General features: G+C 42.4%; 1 protein-coding gene across 4 annotated transcripts in view; it reads left to right on the top strand.

The window, feature by feature from the left end:
- Window positions 1-1,489: 1,489 nt before the first annotated feature.
- The window catches only part of DYNC2I1 (dynein 2 intermediate chain 1), a 44,786-nt gene continuing 30,163 nt past the window's right edge, over window positions 1,490-16,112 (top strand). For all 4 annotated transcript variants that reach the window (XR_014792455.1, XR_014792454.1, XM_084859277.1 and 1 more), the window contains exons 1-6: window positions 1,490-2,000; window positions 4,710-4,763; window positions 7,281-7,722; window positions 8,763-8,815; window positions 10,408-10,728; window positions 12,343-12,410. Coding sequence is in view for 2 of the 4 variants with exons in the window: in XM_084859277.1 (XP_084715403.1) it covers window positions 1,986-2,000; window positions 4,710-4,763; window positions 7,281-7,722; window positions 8,763-8,815; window positions 10,408-10,728; window positions 12,343-12,410 (953 nt within the window). In the remaining 2 variants the exon portion in view is untranslated. The remainder of the gene's footprint in view (window positions 2,001-4,709; window positions 4,764-7,280; window positions 7,723-8,762; window positions 8,816-10,407; window positions 10,729-12,342; window positions 12,411-16,112) is intronic.

Here is a 16,112-nt window from a genome sequence, read left to right as displayed (position 1 = left end):
AAAGCCTTGGACTGTGTGGATCATAACAAACTGTGGCAAGTTCTTGGTGGTATGGGGATACCAAGTCATCTTGTCTGCCTCCTGAGGAATCTGTATAACGACCAAGTAGCAACGGTAAAAACAGACCATGGAACGACGGACTGGTTTAAGATTGGGAAAGGAGTACGGCAGGGTTGTATATTCTCACCCTACCTATTCAACCTGTACGCAGAACACATCATGCGATGTGCTGGGCTTGATGACGCCAAGGCTGGAGTTAAAATCGCTGGAAGAAACATTAACAATCTCAGATATGCAGATGATACCACTTTGATGGCTAAAAGCGAGGAGGAGCTGAGGAACCTCATGATGAAGGTGAAAGAAGAAAGTGCAAAAGCTGGGTTGCAGTTAAACCTCAAAAAAACCAAGATTATGGCAACCAGCTTGATTGAGAACTGGCAAATAGAGGGATAAAATGTGGAGGCAGTGACAGACTTTGTCTTTCTAGGCACAAAGATTACTGCAGACGCTGACTGCAGCCAGGAAATAAGAAGACGTTTACTTCTTGGGAGGACAGCAATGACAAATCTTGATAAAATAGTGAAGAGCAGAGACATCACATTGACAACAAAGGTCCGCATAGGTAAAGCAATGGTATTCCCCATAGTAACCTATGGCTGAGAGAGCTGGACCATAAGGAAGGCTGAGCGAAGGAAGATAGATGCTTTTGGACTGTGGTGTTGGAGGAAAATTCTGAGAGTGCCTTGGATTGCAAGAAGATCAACCCAGTCCATACTCCAGGAAATAAAGCCAGACTGCTCACTTGAGGGAATGATATTAAAGGCAAAACTGAAGTACTTTGTCCACATAATGAGAAGACAGGATACCCTGGAGAAGATGCTGATGCTAGGGAAAGTGGAAGGCAAAAGGAAGAGGGGCCGACCAAGGGCAAGATGGAAGGATGGATGATATTCTGGAGGTGATGGGCTCGACCTTGGGGGAGCTGGGGGTGGCAACGGCCGACAGGAAGCTCTGGCGTGGGCTGGTCCATGAAGTCACGAAGAGTCGGAAGCGACTGACCGAATAAACAACAACATGTATTACTTCAGTTGTGAAGCTCACAACAGTTCTCTTCTCCACCTCACCATTCCATGGTTTACAACTGACATGTTAGAACATTCCTGACATGTTAAGAGCAACAAAACGGCTTGCCAACCCTGATTTAAAAAACAACTCTGGACACATAGTTTAACATTTTAAACTCCCCTAAAACATAGCGCTATACAGGAATAAAATGGAGTTTGTTTTTGCTGCCCTGATCACCCGCCTGTTTGTCTGCGTAGTCTGTTGGCACCCCTTTGACCTCCAAAGTCCAGACCTAGCTGCACCACTGAGTATTTACCCCAAACTACTCTTTGCCAATGTGGGTTGGGTAGGAAACAATGCAGTACTACGCCTCAGTGAACTAGCCTTAATGCACAAACGTGAAAGAACAGTATTTGCTTTGCAGGTGCTGGGACAACACTTGCTTTTAAAAAGTTAAACGTTTACTGTGGAGAAAAACAACTATTTCTTCAAAGAGAAGAAGAGTCTCGCTGTGGCAACACCTTCAAGACTCATTGCTATATTTACTGTAGCAGCCGATCACGGCGCTTTCTCCCGAGTTTCTCATAACGACGGCACTCGGACGATTCTATCTTCCAAAGCTCCCGAGACGCTCCTACGCATTGTAAGAGGGAGAGGAGGTGAAGCAAGCCTTGACTTTATTTCCCGGAATCCTTTGCGGCTTTACCCTTTCTTCGTTCATTCTAGCTTTCATTCGATTGGCTCCCGAGATCGACTCGACCTATCGGCTATGACCTCGCTTTACCGAGTTGTTGCTAGGCGGAATTTCAACGCAGTTGCCTAGGTTTCCTAACCCAGCTGCGGCCTGCGGTTTCCAGAACCCGACGTAAAGTCGCTGGGGCGATCGGGGATGCTGGAGCTCGAGGCAAGTGCGCTCCGCTATGGAAGGCGATAAGGTGAGGGTCAGCCTGCGAGGATGGATGGGGGGGGGGGTCGGTCGGTCGGTGGGTTTAGGTTGTAGAAATCTGGCCGGGGAAGGGGTCGATGTGCTCTTTCTGACCAAGGGAGCGGGGCCGCTCTGGGATAGCAAGAGAGCCTGCAACCTAGACGGTGTTAGAAAAAGTTCTTGCTTCTGGTCAAATGAGAGGCCAGGCAGGCGACAGTGGAGCCAACAAAGTTTTATTGATCGTTTTGCAAAACGGGTGCAGAGCAGTCTGGACCCAGAACATGGCGCGTCCCATCTTTTTATACCCCCCCCCCAACAGCTCAATACTTCTCCATCAGTTCTTGTCTCTGCGCATGCTCTCAGTATAAACTGACCCATTGTTCTTTGTCTTTTCGCCTGCTCTCAGTAAATAAATAAATATCCCCCCCGCTCCACTCCCCAGTGCATTTCTTACACACAAAATCACACTCATGTAACTCTTCTCTTAGGCTGCAAACGTACCTAAGAGTAATCCCGTTGAACATTGTAGGACTTACTTCTGCATAAGCATGCATAGGATTAGGTTGTACTCATAAGAACAGCCATGCTGGATTACACCAAGGATCCATCTAGTCCAGCATTCTGTTCACACAGTGGCCATCCAGCTGCCCATGGGAAACGCACAAGCAGAACATGAATGCAACAGCACCCTCCCACCCATGTTCCCCAGCAACTGGTATACATAGGCATGTTGTTGTTGTTCAGTCGTGTCCGACTCTTCGTGACCCCATGGACCAGAGCACGCCAGGCCTTCCTGTCCTGCGCTGTCTCCCGGAGTGTGTTCAGGTCCATATTCATTGCATCGGTGATGCTATCTAGCCATCTCATCCCCTGCCGCCCCCTTCTCCTTTTGCCTTCAATCTTTCCCAGCATCAGGGTCTTTTCCAGGGACTTTTCTCTTCGCATTTGGTGGCCAAAATATTTGAGCTTCAGCTTCAGTATCTGTCCTTCCAATGAGCAGTCAGGGTTGATTTCCTTTAGGATTGACTGATTTGACCTCCTTGCAGTCCAGGGGACTCGTAAGAGTCTTCTCCAGCATACATAGGCATACTGCCTCCGATACTGGAGGTATAATATATAGCCATCAGGACTAGTAGCCATTGATAGCCTTATCCTCCATGAATTTGTCTAACCCCTTTTAAACCCATCCACATTGGTGGCCATTACTGCTTGTGGTAGCGAGTTCCATAGTCTGACTATGCATTATGTGAAGAAGTGCTTCCTTTTATCTGTCCTGAATCTGCCACCAGTCAGCTTCACGATCCAGAACAGTTCATCCCATGGCACTGCACAGAGTAATTAACCTATGTAGGTCTACTCAGAAGAAAGTCCCACTGAGTTTAATGGGGCTTATTTCCATATAAGTATACATAGGAGCATAGGAAGCTGCCTTATACGAGGTCAGACTGTTTGTCCATAGAGCCCAGAGTTGGAAATCTGTGGCTCTCCAGATGTTGTTGGACTCAACTCTCATTAGTCTCAGCTAGGGATGGCTGGAGTTGTAGTCCAGCAACACTTGGAGGGCTCAAGTTCCCTATCTCTGATCTAGCCAGTACTGATTACTTTGACTGGCAGTGGCTTTTCAGGGTCTCAGGCCAAGGCCTTTCACAATCACCTGCTACCTGAGCCTTTTAATCCAATATGCCAGGGGTTGAACCAGGGACCTTCTGCACACAACCATGTGCTCCACCACTGAGCTTGAAGTAAGCCCCATTGAAGAACTCAGTGGGATTTACTTCTTAGCAGACATGCATAGGGTCATGCTGTAAGACTGCTACCCTATTCATAGTTGCTTGGGAGTAAGCCCCACTTGAACTTGGTGGGACTCATGTCTGAGTAAATATGCATAGGATCAAGCTGCAAAATGGTTTGTCTAGCCTGATCCTAGACAAACCATGATGCAAAATGGTTTGTCTAACACATTGGGACTTACTCAGAAGTAAGTCCCAATGTGTTCAGTGGGGCTTATTCCCATTTAAGTGTACATATGACACTAGCCTGATAGTTGTCACTTCACCCTAAGCGTGCACTCAAAAGGATGGCAGACAGGCATGGACCTCAGTATGACTATGACAAGGTGGTTAAAGGGTGTTAAGGAGCAACTGATCTTCAGTACAAGGCCTAGAGCAGGGGTGGGCAGAAGGGAGGTTTCCAAATCTTTTGGACTTCAACTTCCAGAAGCCTCTGCCAGCATAGCCAGTGGTCAGGAATGCTGGGAGTTGAATCTAGAATATGTGCTTCTAGTTCTGCAGCAGCCCTCCCAACATCCCACCACATTTCTCAGCTGCTGCTGCTGCTGCCTTCTCCTATGTGCTGCACCTCTTGTCATCGCTTAAACCTGGTCTTGTGCTGGGACAGCCCTCCCCTTAAACATTTATGTACAGATGTCTGTACATAACAGACATCTATGTGGGTTCGGCATCTGCAGTCCACCCCGAAACAATCTAGTTTCATTGGGTTAAGCTTCATTGGGTTCAGTTGTTTGAAGACCACACTACTGGTCATTTCAGTCCCAGCTAACTGTCTTCTTTTCATCTCCAGGCTTTACACCTTTCTGTCCCCTGAGTGCTGCTAGCATTGTAGGATAAGAGCTCATTCAAATGTGGATAAGTTGCCACTATAGGTCCTGATCCTCTTAATACAATGCCCTAGTTAAGAATGTCTTATCTTTTTCTTCTAGAAAAGAACCAAAGATGACACTTGGAAATCAGATGAACTAAAGAAGCATCTTAAGGCAAGATGTACCCCAGTTATTTGTTGGATATTTTATAGAAAATTTAGTGGCCAAGATCTACACAACTACTTTCTTGGCATGCTCAAATATTCCCAGTGGGATTTTTTGCTTGTTTCTGTGAGTAGCAGACACCCATGCTAGATCACAAAATGCTTTTGAAAGGTAACCCCCCCTAATGGTTTATCATGTGGCATGTGTATTTACTGTTTCAGAAAAAGAAACACAAAGTCCCACTTGGATGTAGTAAACTAATTGCACAGGTCTTTAGATTCCAGCCAATATGTCTAATTTATAAGTTAGCATTCAAAGAAACCCTGGTTAATGTGGATTTGTAGGAGAATTTGAGTTTTACAGTGAAATTCAAAATTACTTAGCTGAGGTTCTTCTCAAGAGGATACATATATATGTTTTAAGTAAGAGAAGGAATAGTAGCATATTGTAACAGGCTGCCAGGAGTCACCAGGTCCGTCCACCTCAGACACCACAATGAAATGCCCAGGCAGAACAATTTAATCCCAATGAAGTGCCGCTTAAGCTGACCAGAAAGAAATGCTGCAGGTAGAAGAAGGCTGAATTTTGGCTACAGCTGTGAGTAAACAAGCTGACCTTATAATGACCCAGAGGTGGGAGCAGGCAGCGGTGGAAACTGGCGAGCACATGGAGAGGAGGCCACAGGATGGAACCCAGAAGGAAGAGCTAGGAACTCAGGATGTAGGAACTGGGAGAGGGCTATTTACCTGGCATGGTGTTTGGGCAGCCAGGAGACGCCCTAGAGCAGCCAGTTCCTGTCCCAACTTGGAACTCCTACATCCAACATGGGACTTAGCCTTCCTGACTGAAGAGCCCAGAGAGTCGCATCATCAGATTACTTCACCCAGCTGTTTCCCCCGAATAAGGCAAGCCAGTCCAGAAGAGGAGCTCATTGAAGAGGAGAGGAGAAGCTGGAGACCTAGGACCAGTGGTCTGTGGTCCCTGACTTGCCCAAGGAGAAACACGAGGTGGAAACATCTAAGAGGCCTGCCTGTCTGAAGGAGGGGGACTGGTCATTAAGGACTTAAGACTAACCTGGGAGAAGAGAAGGTGTAATTCCTTACCTTCATGTCAAGGACTTGTCCCAGTGAAGTAACTGGAAGGAGGCGTCTGAAATAAAAAGCATAAATGCTTACTTGGTGCACCATGTGGTTATAGAAGCTACGCATGAGGGTGAATTTGATGCTTGCTTACTGAGGGATCTTCCCACACATACTCATCCATTTGTTGTAGGAACAGGCCTTAGAAAGGCTTTTAGTGCAGTGTTACGTCTCGTTTAACTTACACATTTTTCTTGTACACCGGCTGTAGACTACCAGAACTGGTGTGCATGGGTAGAAATGTCAAGTTGCATCACCTCTCCCTCTGTATAGAAGGAACAATATTTTTGACCCTGGCCTAAGTGGTTCTTAATAAAACATGTTTAGCTTCCTACCAGCAGTGGGAACTTCCTTACCTCAAAATGAAATGCTTGCCATAGGACAGGGATGACCAGCCAAATGGCTTGTGGGCCATATCCTTGGCCTCTGCTTAAAAATGTGGCAGGGCCACCAAAGCATGGTAAAAATAAAATATTCATTCATAATTTCACTTGTAAGAAAAAAGAAGGAATGAGACATCTGGGGCCATTCAGAAGTAATGCCAAACAATGCCTTGGCATTATGCGAATGAACCTCAGGTTTGTGTGCTCCCTCGCTCATCTCCTCACACATGATTAGTAATTTCCAATTCTTGTTTGGGGCAAGCCATAGTTTTCCATTTTGCCTGAACAGGCAAACAATGGTTTGCCCTTGCACCAGGGCAAATGTAAACCATAGTTTGTTTTTTCAAAGATCTAAAGTTACTGTTTGCAAGGGAAAGGAAGAGGAAGTGCAGAAGGTGAGGCTTCTCAAGGCTTATTCTTTTAACACCAAACCATGGTTTAGCATTATGTCTAAAGGTACTCTCTGTGTGTATCTCACCTGTTTTATTGTATTACTATTGCATTTGCACTCTGGAAAGGTAAATGGTAACTGTCAAATTATCTGTTGAGAGGATCTTTCAGGAACCATTAATTCCTTAGCCAGCTCTCCCCAAATGATGACCTTATCCCATCCAAGCATTTGTTGTCTGTAGCTGTAATGTCTCACTTCTAGCAGATGCCAGCTTTGTTATAGATCTTCACTATGCACCTGAGGGACTTGAATTGTTCTAGCTCCCAGACTAGTGTCTGAAAACTAAAGAGCCCTCCAAGAATACATAAATTGGCCATCTCTGCCACAGAATGAACCTGAGTACTGGGAGAGAAATTGGAGGCGTGTTGTTTACAACCACAATAGCAACAGCAATATAGAAATACAAATTTTAAGATGGTTTAGAAGTACTTAATTCAGTATTGCTTATAGAGTTCTTCTGTCGTTTGTGGATCAGAGCATAACAAGCAAAATGTAGGACTTCTTATCCAAAAACTGGCATACAGCAATATGTTTTCATTGTTCCCTTTTTCAGGTGTCTCGATCAGATAGTCAATCTGAAGACAGGAGGCATCGACCAAGAAAACCACGAGATGGTGACAGTAATGATGCTGATGACTACAAAGAGAGGTTGCAGAAAGATCAAGAAAAGGACAGAATAAAATCAAAAGAAAAAGCAAGAGATAAAGTGAGATTTAAATCAAGTGAAAGACATAGAGATGAAAGGAGAGAGAAAGTGAGGGGAAAAGATCATCCTGAAGAACGAGAGAGAGAGAACATAAAGGTGACTCATGAAAAATATGCCAAAGAAGAAAAACATTTTTCTGGAAAAAGTGGAGAGAGACACAGTGGTAAAGAAAGAGAGAGGAAGCATAAGAAAGATGATCCCAATCAAATACTGGTGCAAAATACCACAGAGGCTTATGGGGAGAAAGATCAAGAACATTATAGAAGAAGAGACAGCAAGGATCATGCAGGTGAATTGATTTGCTTACTGCGTGTATTTTGAAATCATCCTCTTGATAGTTGTAAATCAGCCTTCTCCAGCCTGTTGCCCTCCAGATTTGTTGGACTACAACTCCTATGATCCCTTTTCAGCATGGCCATACTGACTGGGGTGGGGGGAGATGTAGTCCAACACATCAAGACAGCAACAAATTGGAGAAGGCTGTTAGATGAAGATGAAAATAAGCCCAAACCAATACTATTCTCATGTACTGGAAGCATGTTAATAACCCTGATTGGAGGCTCCTTTAAACTATATTTTTTTTCCCATCTCCTACTTTGTAACGCCAGTCTGTCTTAACAAGATCACATATTCAGGAGTCTAGGAAGTTCTTATCCATAGGTGTTTTGGTTTTTAAAAAATCAACTTTCTTTTCAGAGTTTTGTGCATCCCCGTGAGTATTTCTGCTTTGGGTGAAATTCACCACTGCATCTTCTGAGTGCTCTCTCAGTTAGGAGGGAGATGTTTCTGAGTTTACCCCTGTCTTCCTTCTCTGTTTACTCATCAGTGATGTGAAGGAAAGCTCTGTCTTTTAATCCATAGAGCCAGGCTTCTGTTTGTTCAAGAAGGTTAGCTGTTTGTTCAGGAAGGTTGGCCTTCATAGGGGGATGTTTCCCTCTCATGTCTCACTATATGTAGAACGTACATGCAGGGACAATGTGCGAACTGGCCCAAAGAGAGGTTGGAACGTATCTTGAGGACAGAGTGGGAAACCTAAAAAAGAGAGGTAGACTGTGGGGAGAAGTTAGGTGATGTGTATATTTGTTTTCTTCAAGTTTGTGGTAATTCTTTAACCCAGGATGGTATAAGAACTTCTGTACAGAATATGTGTAACTGTTCTTTTGAAATATGCTTGAAATTGCAGCAAGAAACCTGAGCTGCTTCTTGCAGAGATATAGTGTGCACTGTGTTTACTCTGATGCAGTGTAATAAAAATGTACTCAAGATAAACTTCTTAATTGAACTGTACTCAAGATAAACTTTGATTGTATTCATGTGATTGTATTGTAGATCGCCCAAAGGTAAAAAATGAAGAAAGAGAGAGAAAACATTCAGAAAGAAAGGTAAGAGAAGGCAAAGCAGCAGGAAGTGTTGCATAGTAATGTGAGATAAAAGTGAATAGTTCAAGCATATTTCCGATACCAAAGTAAACAACATGCAAGTAGGTACTGCCCAGCCATCATGTTCAAATACAATTCATTTGCTCTGTTTTTATGGACATCGAAATCCGTTTGACATGAAAACATCTATTTTGGACCCAACTCCAGCCACCACACCACTATACCATGGACTTCAATGGCATTTCAGGAGTACTGCCTGTCTGTGACAATGGACTGGATGAGGGCTAATAAACTGAAACTCAATCCAGACAAGACTGGGATGCTGTTAGTAGGTTGTACTTTTGACTGGATGGAGGATGCTCAACCTGTTCTGGATGGGGTTGCACTCCCCCTGAAGGAGCAGGTTCGTAGCTTGCGGGTTCTCCTAGAACCATCCTTGTCACTTGAGGCTCAGTTGGCCTCAGTGACTCAGAGTGGCTTCTACCAAATTTGGTTGGTGGCCCAGTTACACCCCTATCTGTCCAGGGATAACCTGGTTTCAGTTGTCTATGCTCTGGTAACCTCCAAGTTAGATTACTGCAATACACTCTATGTGGGGCTGCCTTTGAAGATGGTTCAGAAGCTGCAGCTCATGCAAAATGTGGTGGCCAGATTGATAACGGGGATCAGAAGGTCCAAACTTATAAGACCAACTCTGGCCTGCTTACATTGGCTGCCTTTATGTTTCTGAGGTGCTGATTTTAAGCTATAAAGCCTTACACAGCTTGGGACTGTAATACCTGATGGAGCACCTTTCCTGGCTCAAACATACCCATACAGTACGCTTAACATCTAAGGTCCTCCTCTGGGTGCCTACTCCAAGGGAGGCTCAGAAGACAGCCACAAGGGACAGGGCCTTCTTGATGGTGGCCCTCCAATTTTGGAGCTCTCCTTGATGAGGCCCGGGTGGCGCCAACATTGTTATCTTTTCGGCGCCAGGTCAAGATTTCTCTCTTTTCCCAGGCATTTTGCAGCATGTGATGCGTTTTAATTGATCCTGGATTTGTTTTATGGTTTTGCTGACTGCTCAAAGTTGTTTTTAAATATATGTTGTCTTTGTGTGTACTGTCTGTTTGTGTGTTTGTTATATTTTTAAATTTTACATTTTTTATGTTTTAATAGAAATGTAATAAATAAGAATACTGTCCAGAATATTTAACTATTACAATTTATTGTATTTTTGTGCACTTCAGTTTTCCAGCAGTGATGTTAAAAGTTTGAATATGGCTTCCTAAGAGCAAAATCTGTTCTTGAATACATCCTTCAAATATTATGGAAGATCATAAGCCCTGTTGAAATTAGGACTTATGAAGCAATCAGAATTCATGTGATAGCCCTAACTTATTTAAAGTTCCAATCTGATTTTTAATCATTATGTCCAATTAATGGGTTGGATCCAGATTTAGTCATAATTAAAATAGACTCATTGAAATCAATGGGGCTTAAGTTAGTCATGACTGACTAAAGCCTCATTTATTTCAGTGGGTCTGCTCTGACTAAATCTGGATCCAACTGAATATATTAAAATGTTTTGAACCATTTTTTTTTCTTTGAAGGAAGAAAGTAAGAACAGTTTGGGAGTGGTTTTAACAAACAGAGATGAAGAACGGGAGCACAGGCATAAGTCACGAAAGGAACAAGAATCAGATAAGGACAGAAAGAGAAAGCACAGAGAGAAGAAAGAACATGAACCCTCAGCTGTGGAAGGAAAAGAGAAGTACTTGAAATTAAGAAATCTAGCATGTGTCAAGGATGGAGAAGAAGGACATACATCTAGGAGACATAAAGACCGGTCTCAGTATGAAGATAGGCATCATAGGGAGAACAGTGAAAGACGACAGAAAGAAGACAATGAAAGAAAGAAGAGAGACCATAAGGTTTGCTTCACATTGATTTTAAATCCATAACAAAATACAGGAATTTTTAAAAAATTGCCTAGGAAGCCATTTTGTGTTGGAATTGATTTATTACCATGAACAAGTACTGACATGATGAAAACAAAAATCAACCAATACTGTGGCTTGAAAGTATTATATGATACTTTTCCACAATGGAAAGTTCTTGGTATTAAGCCCAAGGTCAATATATAATTTGATGAAAAGTCAGTATATGGATTGATTGATTTCATTCATTATTAAGTATTAATTCCATTTGTATCCCACCCTTCCTCCCAAGAAATTTCAGATGGCAGCATATGTTGGATTATCCTTGTTTATCGTCAACAATCTGTGAAATTTGCTACTTGCAGACTCTGAGATAATCTGATATAAGGATCTAGAGGCATGGTCTTCATTTATGAAGTAATGAAGTAATGACTCACATGCTCCCTTCCCTTTGCACTTGCACATGAGAGGAGGAGAGTAAAAGTTTCCCCTTTTGCTTTTGAATAAACCACAGTTTCTTGTTATATCTGAGCTTGGATGCTATGATTTATTATAACCATACGTAGTTAAGACAAACCAAGATATCAAACCACAGATCGATCCTGGTTTGTTTCAGCTAATCATGGTTAGAATAAACCATAGTTTATTGAATTTGAATGCAACAGGAAATTATGGTTTACTCAAAAACTGAAGCTTTTAGTTTCCTCCTCTTGCATACAGAGAGGGAGAAAAGGAAAGAGGAAAACATGCAAATCCAAGGTTCCACTCATGCAGGGCGTGCCCATAACAGCAAACTATGGTTTGTTGTTACATCTAAAGCAGACTCATAATTTCAAGTCAAATGTGTTTCTGCTTTCTTTTTTGTGATCTCAATTCATGTTGATATTTTGCAGTCAATTCAGGATGCATCAACCTGTGAACAAAGCAATGAAAAGTCACAATGTACAGAATGAAGCAACCTTTAGTAATCTCTCAAATCTAGCTATATCTAAAGTGCACTTTCCCTTGTAGCCGAAGCACTGGTGTAAACTAATTTACAGCCTGATCCTATGCATGTTTTCTTGGAAGTAAGTCTCACTAAGTTCAGTGGGCCTTATACACAAGCAACTGTGTATAGGATTATAGCCCTTACCTAGTATTAAGGTTGCTTTTCATGATATAGATTAATGGGCACATGCCTGTATGCCAGGTTTATTCCCAGTGTTTTCGAAATATATCAGAGCCTTACCAATCATTTTGACCTTGGGTACATGTTTTGGGGACCCAGGCCAATGATGGATCCCCATGGCATAAACACAGCGTATACTTTATTAAAAATGAAAAGAAAGGAGTATGTTACCAAGAATGCTGTGAATACAGCCTGCAGACAGGCATGTGCCTATTGTTTTCATAATATGTGAAGCATATCTAGTCAACATTAGCAGTAGCTTTAGACATTGCCAATTCTGGAGACTCCCTTTTAGTTTGTGTCTAATATAAGAATGAAGCTGTGTTTGGTAAGAACCTTTGATATAAGAGAGTACTTGTGTGTTTGCCCAGATAAGAAGATACCTGAAAGTGTTGAACGCTGTGAGTCATGATATTTTTAAAATTCTTTTTTTTTTCCAGCACAGTGAACACAGAACCCAAGGGAGAAGCTCAAGGCATGAAGATGAAACAGACCAGGCACATGAAAGGTGTGCTCTTTTTAAATATTTGAGATGCTTTGGCTGCAAACCTATGCAAATATACTAAGGGGTAATCCCCATTGAACAGTGGGACTTACTTCTAGATAAACATTTTCATAGGATTGTACTGTTTGCTTTATTTCTGACTGATATTTTTTCCCTGAAGTATATCACCAAGGCAGTGCAAAGGCAGAATGCTTACCTACCTCTTTGTAGTAGTCAGTGCAACGTGGGCATTTTGGTGGCTTCTGCTTTGCTTATTTTCTTTTGGAAGCATCATATTTTTTAGACACAATGGGCAGTATCCAATGATGCCGTTCTGCTACCGCAAATTACATTGAGCTAGCGCAAGGGACCTCAAGCGCAGTGCCAGTAGTGTTAGCTTACACAACAAGATTCCCTGGATACCTGTTGCACAAGCTAACTCTATAGGCAAAGGTCTCTTTTGCTAATGCAAAGTAAGTTGAGTGAGCAGAATGGTGTCGTTAGATACTGCCCTAGCACTGTACAGATTTGGGGGATTTAAAAAAAATCCTAGACACCAGCATTTGCTTTTTTATTTAGGCATTTTGGTGATCATGCCTGACTTGGGTTTTTTTTTTAGCCTTTTGAGGCTAATACAGCAACTATCTGACTTCCTTTCCAAATCTTTTGGCTTCCCTGGAACCCATGTTTTTAAAAAATTAAAGCCTGCCATAGGGCCACATGATGCTGCTTCCGCTCCCCCCCCCTTTTGTTCTGCCTAGCTCTGTTCTTAGGATGCCAGTAGCAGATCTTTATTAACACTGGATAGGTCTTTTTTTTTAAATAACGAAGTGTGAAAACTCTGCAATTGTTTTTTTTATTATTTATTTATTTATTTATTTTAGTTATTGGCTGCCTTTCAGGGCAGGAGCCTTCCCAAGGTGGTGTACAACAATAACACACATAATAAAAATAGATGCAGTACTAAAAACAATCAAAACAGCAATCAAAACACTAGCAACAGTAAACATATTGGGAAGGCCAAAGTAAAATAGTACATTTTCAGGGCTTTCTTAAAAGCCTGCAATTAATTTAGGGATGTACGAAAGTCACTTACCTTTCGCAGATTATGTTGATGGTGGGGGGGGAGGCATTCCGTCCCTCCCCCCAGAATCCTCGACGGGGGGGGGAGGCGCTCCGTTCTTCCCCTCCGGAATCCTCCGCGGCCGGCTGTGCTCCGTGGCAGCTCCGCGGAGCAGCTGGCCAGGCCAGAGCTGTCTGCAGCTGGATTTCCAGCCGCAGAGGGCTCTGGATAAAACAAAAAACCGCGTACGCAAATGGCAGCGGCTACAGCCGCCGCCATTTGCGTTCCTTATTTTTGCCATCTTAATCTACGTAAATATTTACATAGACTAAGACGGCGAAAATAAGGGGAATGCAAATAGCGTAGTGGACGCTATTTGCGTTCCCCTTATTTTCGCCGCCTTAGTCTACGTAAATATTTACATAGACTAAGACGGCCCAAAATAAGGAACGCAAATGGCGGCGGCCGTAGCTGCCGCCATTTGCATACGCCTTTTTTTTTTACCCAGACGTTTTAGGCTATGTAAAAACTTACATATCCTATCACGTCTGGGTAAAAAAAAACAAACTGCAAATGGCGGCGGCGGCAGCCGGTCAGAAGACCAGCCGCCGCCGAAGCCACCGCTGGAGCCTCCGCCGCCCGGAAGATCCGCCCCAGGTAAGTCTCGTCCCGGGGGAGCGGGGGGGGCAGGCAGTTCCGCCGCAGATTTCGGGGGGCCAATGCTCACTGAGATCCGTGGCGGAATTCTCTGCCATCCCTAGCAATGATGGGGCCTGGTGGACCCCTGATGGCAACTTATTCCAGAGGTGTGGAGCCACTGCAGAAAAGGCCCTCTCTCATGTGGTTGCTCACCTAACTGCTCTTATATGTGGGCAAATGAGAAGGGCCTTTCTCTCTCTTTTGTTTTTTTGAATATATTTTTATTTATTTTATTTTTATAAATGAAATAAATAATACCAAAATTGCCAACAACCTTCAATTTCCCAACAGTACAATATTCTGATGAGGACACCACAATAACAAAGAGAGAAGAAAAAAGAGAGAAAGAAAAAAGAGAAAAAGGGGGAAAGGGAGGAGGAAAGGAAGTGGAGAAAAAAGGGGGGGAAATTCCTTCCCCTCCCCTTCCCTCCCCCCCTCCCTCCCCCTTAAAAAATTAAGTTTGAACTCCAACACCCCCCGGCCTCCGATGCCATTCTATTTTAAAAACTATATCTATAACCTTAACAATCTTACAGTTTAATAAACAACCTTACATTTCTATATCATATCATCAATCTTATATCAAGGAAACAGGTCTACAATTCATTCCTAAAAGCCTATACTATTAGTAATAATAATAATAATGAAATATATATATATAGTATTGTATAATAATAAAACTTAATATAAACTTTCAAACGTCAGTAATACATTTTATACTAGATATATTATCTATTTTAAAATAAAAAAATATAAAGAAAAGGAAGAAAAAAAGAGAATAAACCAATATAAATATAATCATTTATCTTCTGAATTGGCCTGAGTCATATAGACTAAACACAAACAGTTAACAAAGCTTGTTTAAAGATTCCAGTTCATGGGGTTGTAACAGAATTCTCACGCATTTTTACGTTAAGCCAAGCCTCCGCTATTTCATGATTTAGAAACTTCTTCATCTGACCTTCGGACACAATACAAAGTGTAGCAGGATATTTTAAGTAATATTGTAAGTTCATTTGTTTTGCCATATTCTTTGCATTGATAAATTGCCTTCTTTTATTTGTCACCTCTTTGATGTCATCTGGGAATAACATAACTTTATCTTGTTTCCAGGAAAGGAAAGTTTCCAGCCTCCCTTGCGAAGCGCAGAATATAATTCTTTGTGGAGACTTTTGCAAATTGAACTATGATGATGTAATCAGTCCCTTTAACATTTGGCTCACAAAATGCCTCCTCAATATCAAGTAAATAATCAGATGAAATAGGGAGTATCTCATGCAAAAGTTTATCCACAAAAATAGGCAATTTTACATCATTAGGCAGATTTTTAATCCCAATAATCTGTACATTGGATCTTTTTGTGAAGGCCTCCAGTTGAGAGATTCTGTCAGAGATATTTTTAAAACAGATTTGTGACATAGTTTAATTTCCTGCCACTCATTAATTTTCGTCTCCATTTTTTGCCGTGTTGCATTAATTAAATCTACAGCTCCTTGCAGGGCGGTGATGGAATTTTGGATTAAATCCAGCCTTTTGACTTGCTCCATAAATTGCGAAGATAAAGACTTTATCAGCATAAATAATTCCCCTGTATCTTCTATCTTCGACACTTTTGACACAGAGGCTGTGGGGGGAGTAGATGCCAGCTCCTTTCTTCTCCTCGGCGCAGACATGTTTCTCTCAAATAGATCTTACAGGTCCTCAGATGTTCTCAAATATTGTTAACGTTTCGTAAATCATCCCTCAGAGGTTATTGATATTTCTTAAAGCATATATTATTATGGAACACGTCCCCCCTGTTTTCTCCTATAAAGTAGGAGTCTCAGTACAGCTTTTTGCATTGGTAAAGCTCTGGGGAGATAATCCTGGAATCCATTCCCCCCACTATCGCGTGGGAGTTACCTTTCTCCAAGATGTTGTCCAGAGCTGTTGCCTTGCCCCCCCCTTTCCATTCCAGGGGGGAG

The sequence above is a fragment of the Heloderma suspectum genome, chromosome 5 (genome assembly GCF_057233095.1).
Source record: "Heloderma suspectum isolate Gila_16-S chromosome 5, 16-S_ref, whole genome shotgun sequence".
Lineage (NCBI taxonomy): Eukaryota > Metazoa > Chordata > Lepidosauria > Squamata > Helodermatidae > Heloderma > Heloderma suspectum.
The sequence above is the reverse complement of the archived record's forward strand: the minus strand, read 5'-3'. Positions and strand labels throughout refer to the sequence as shown.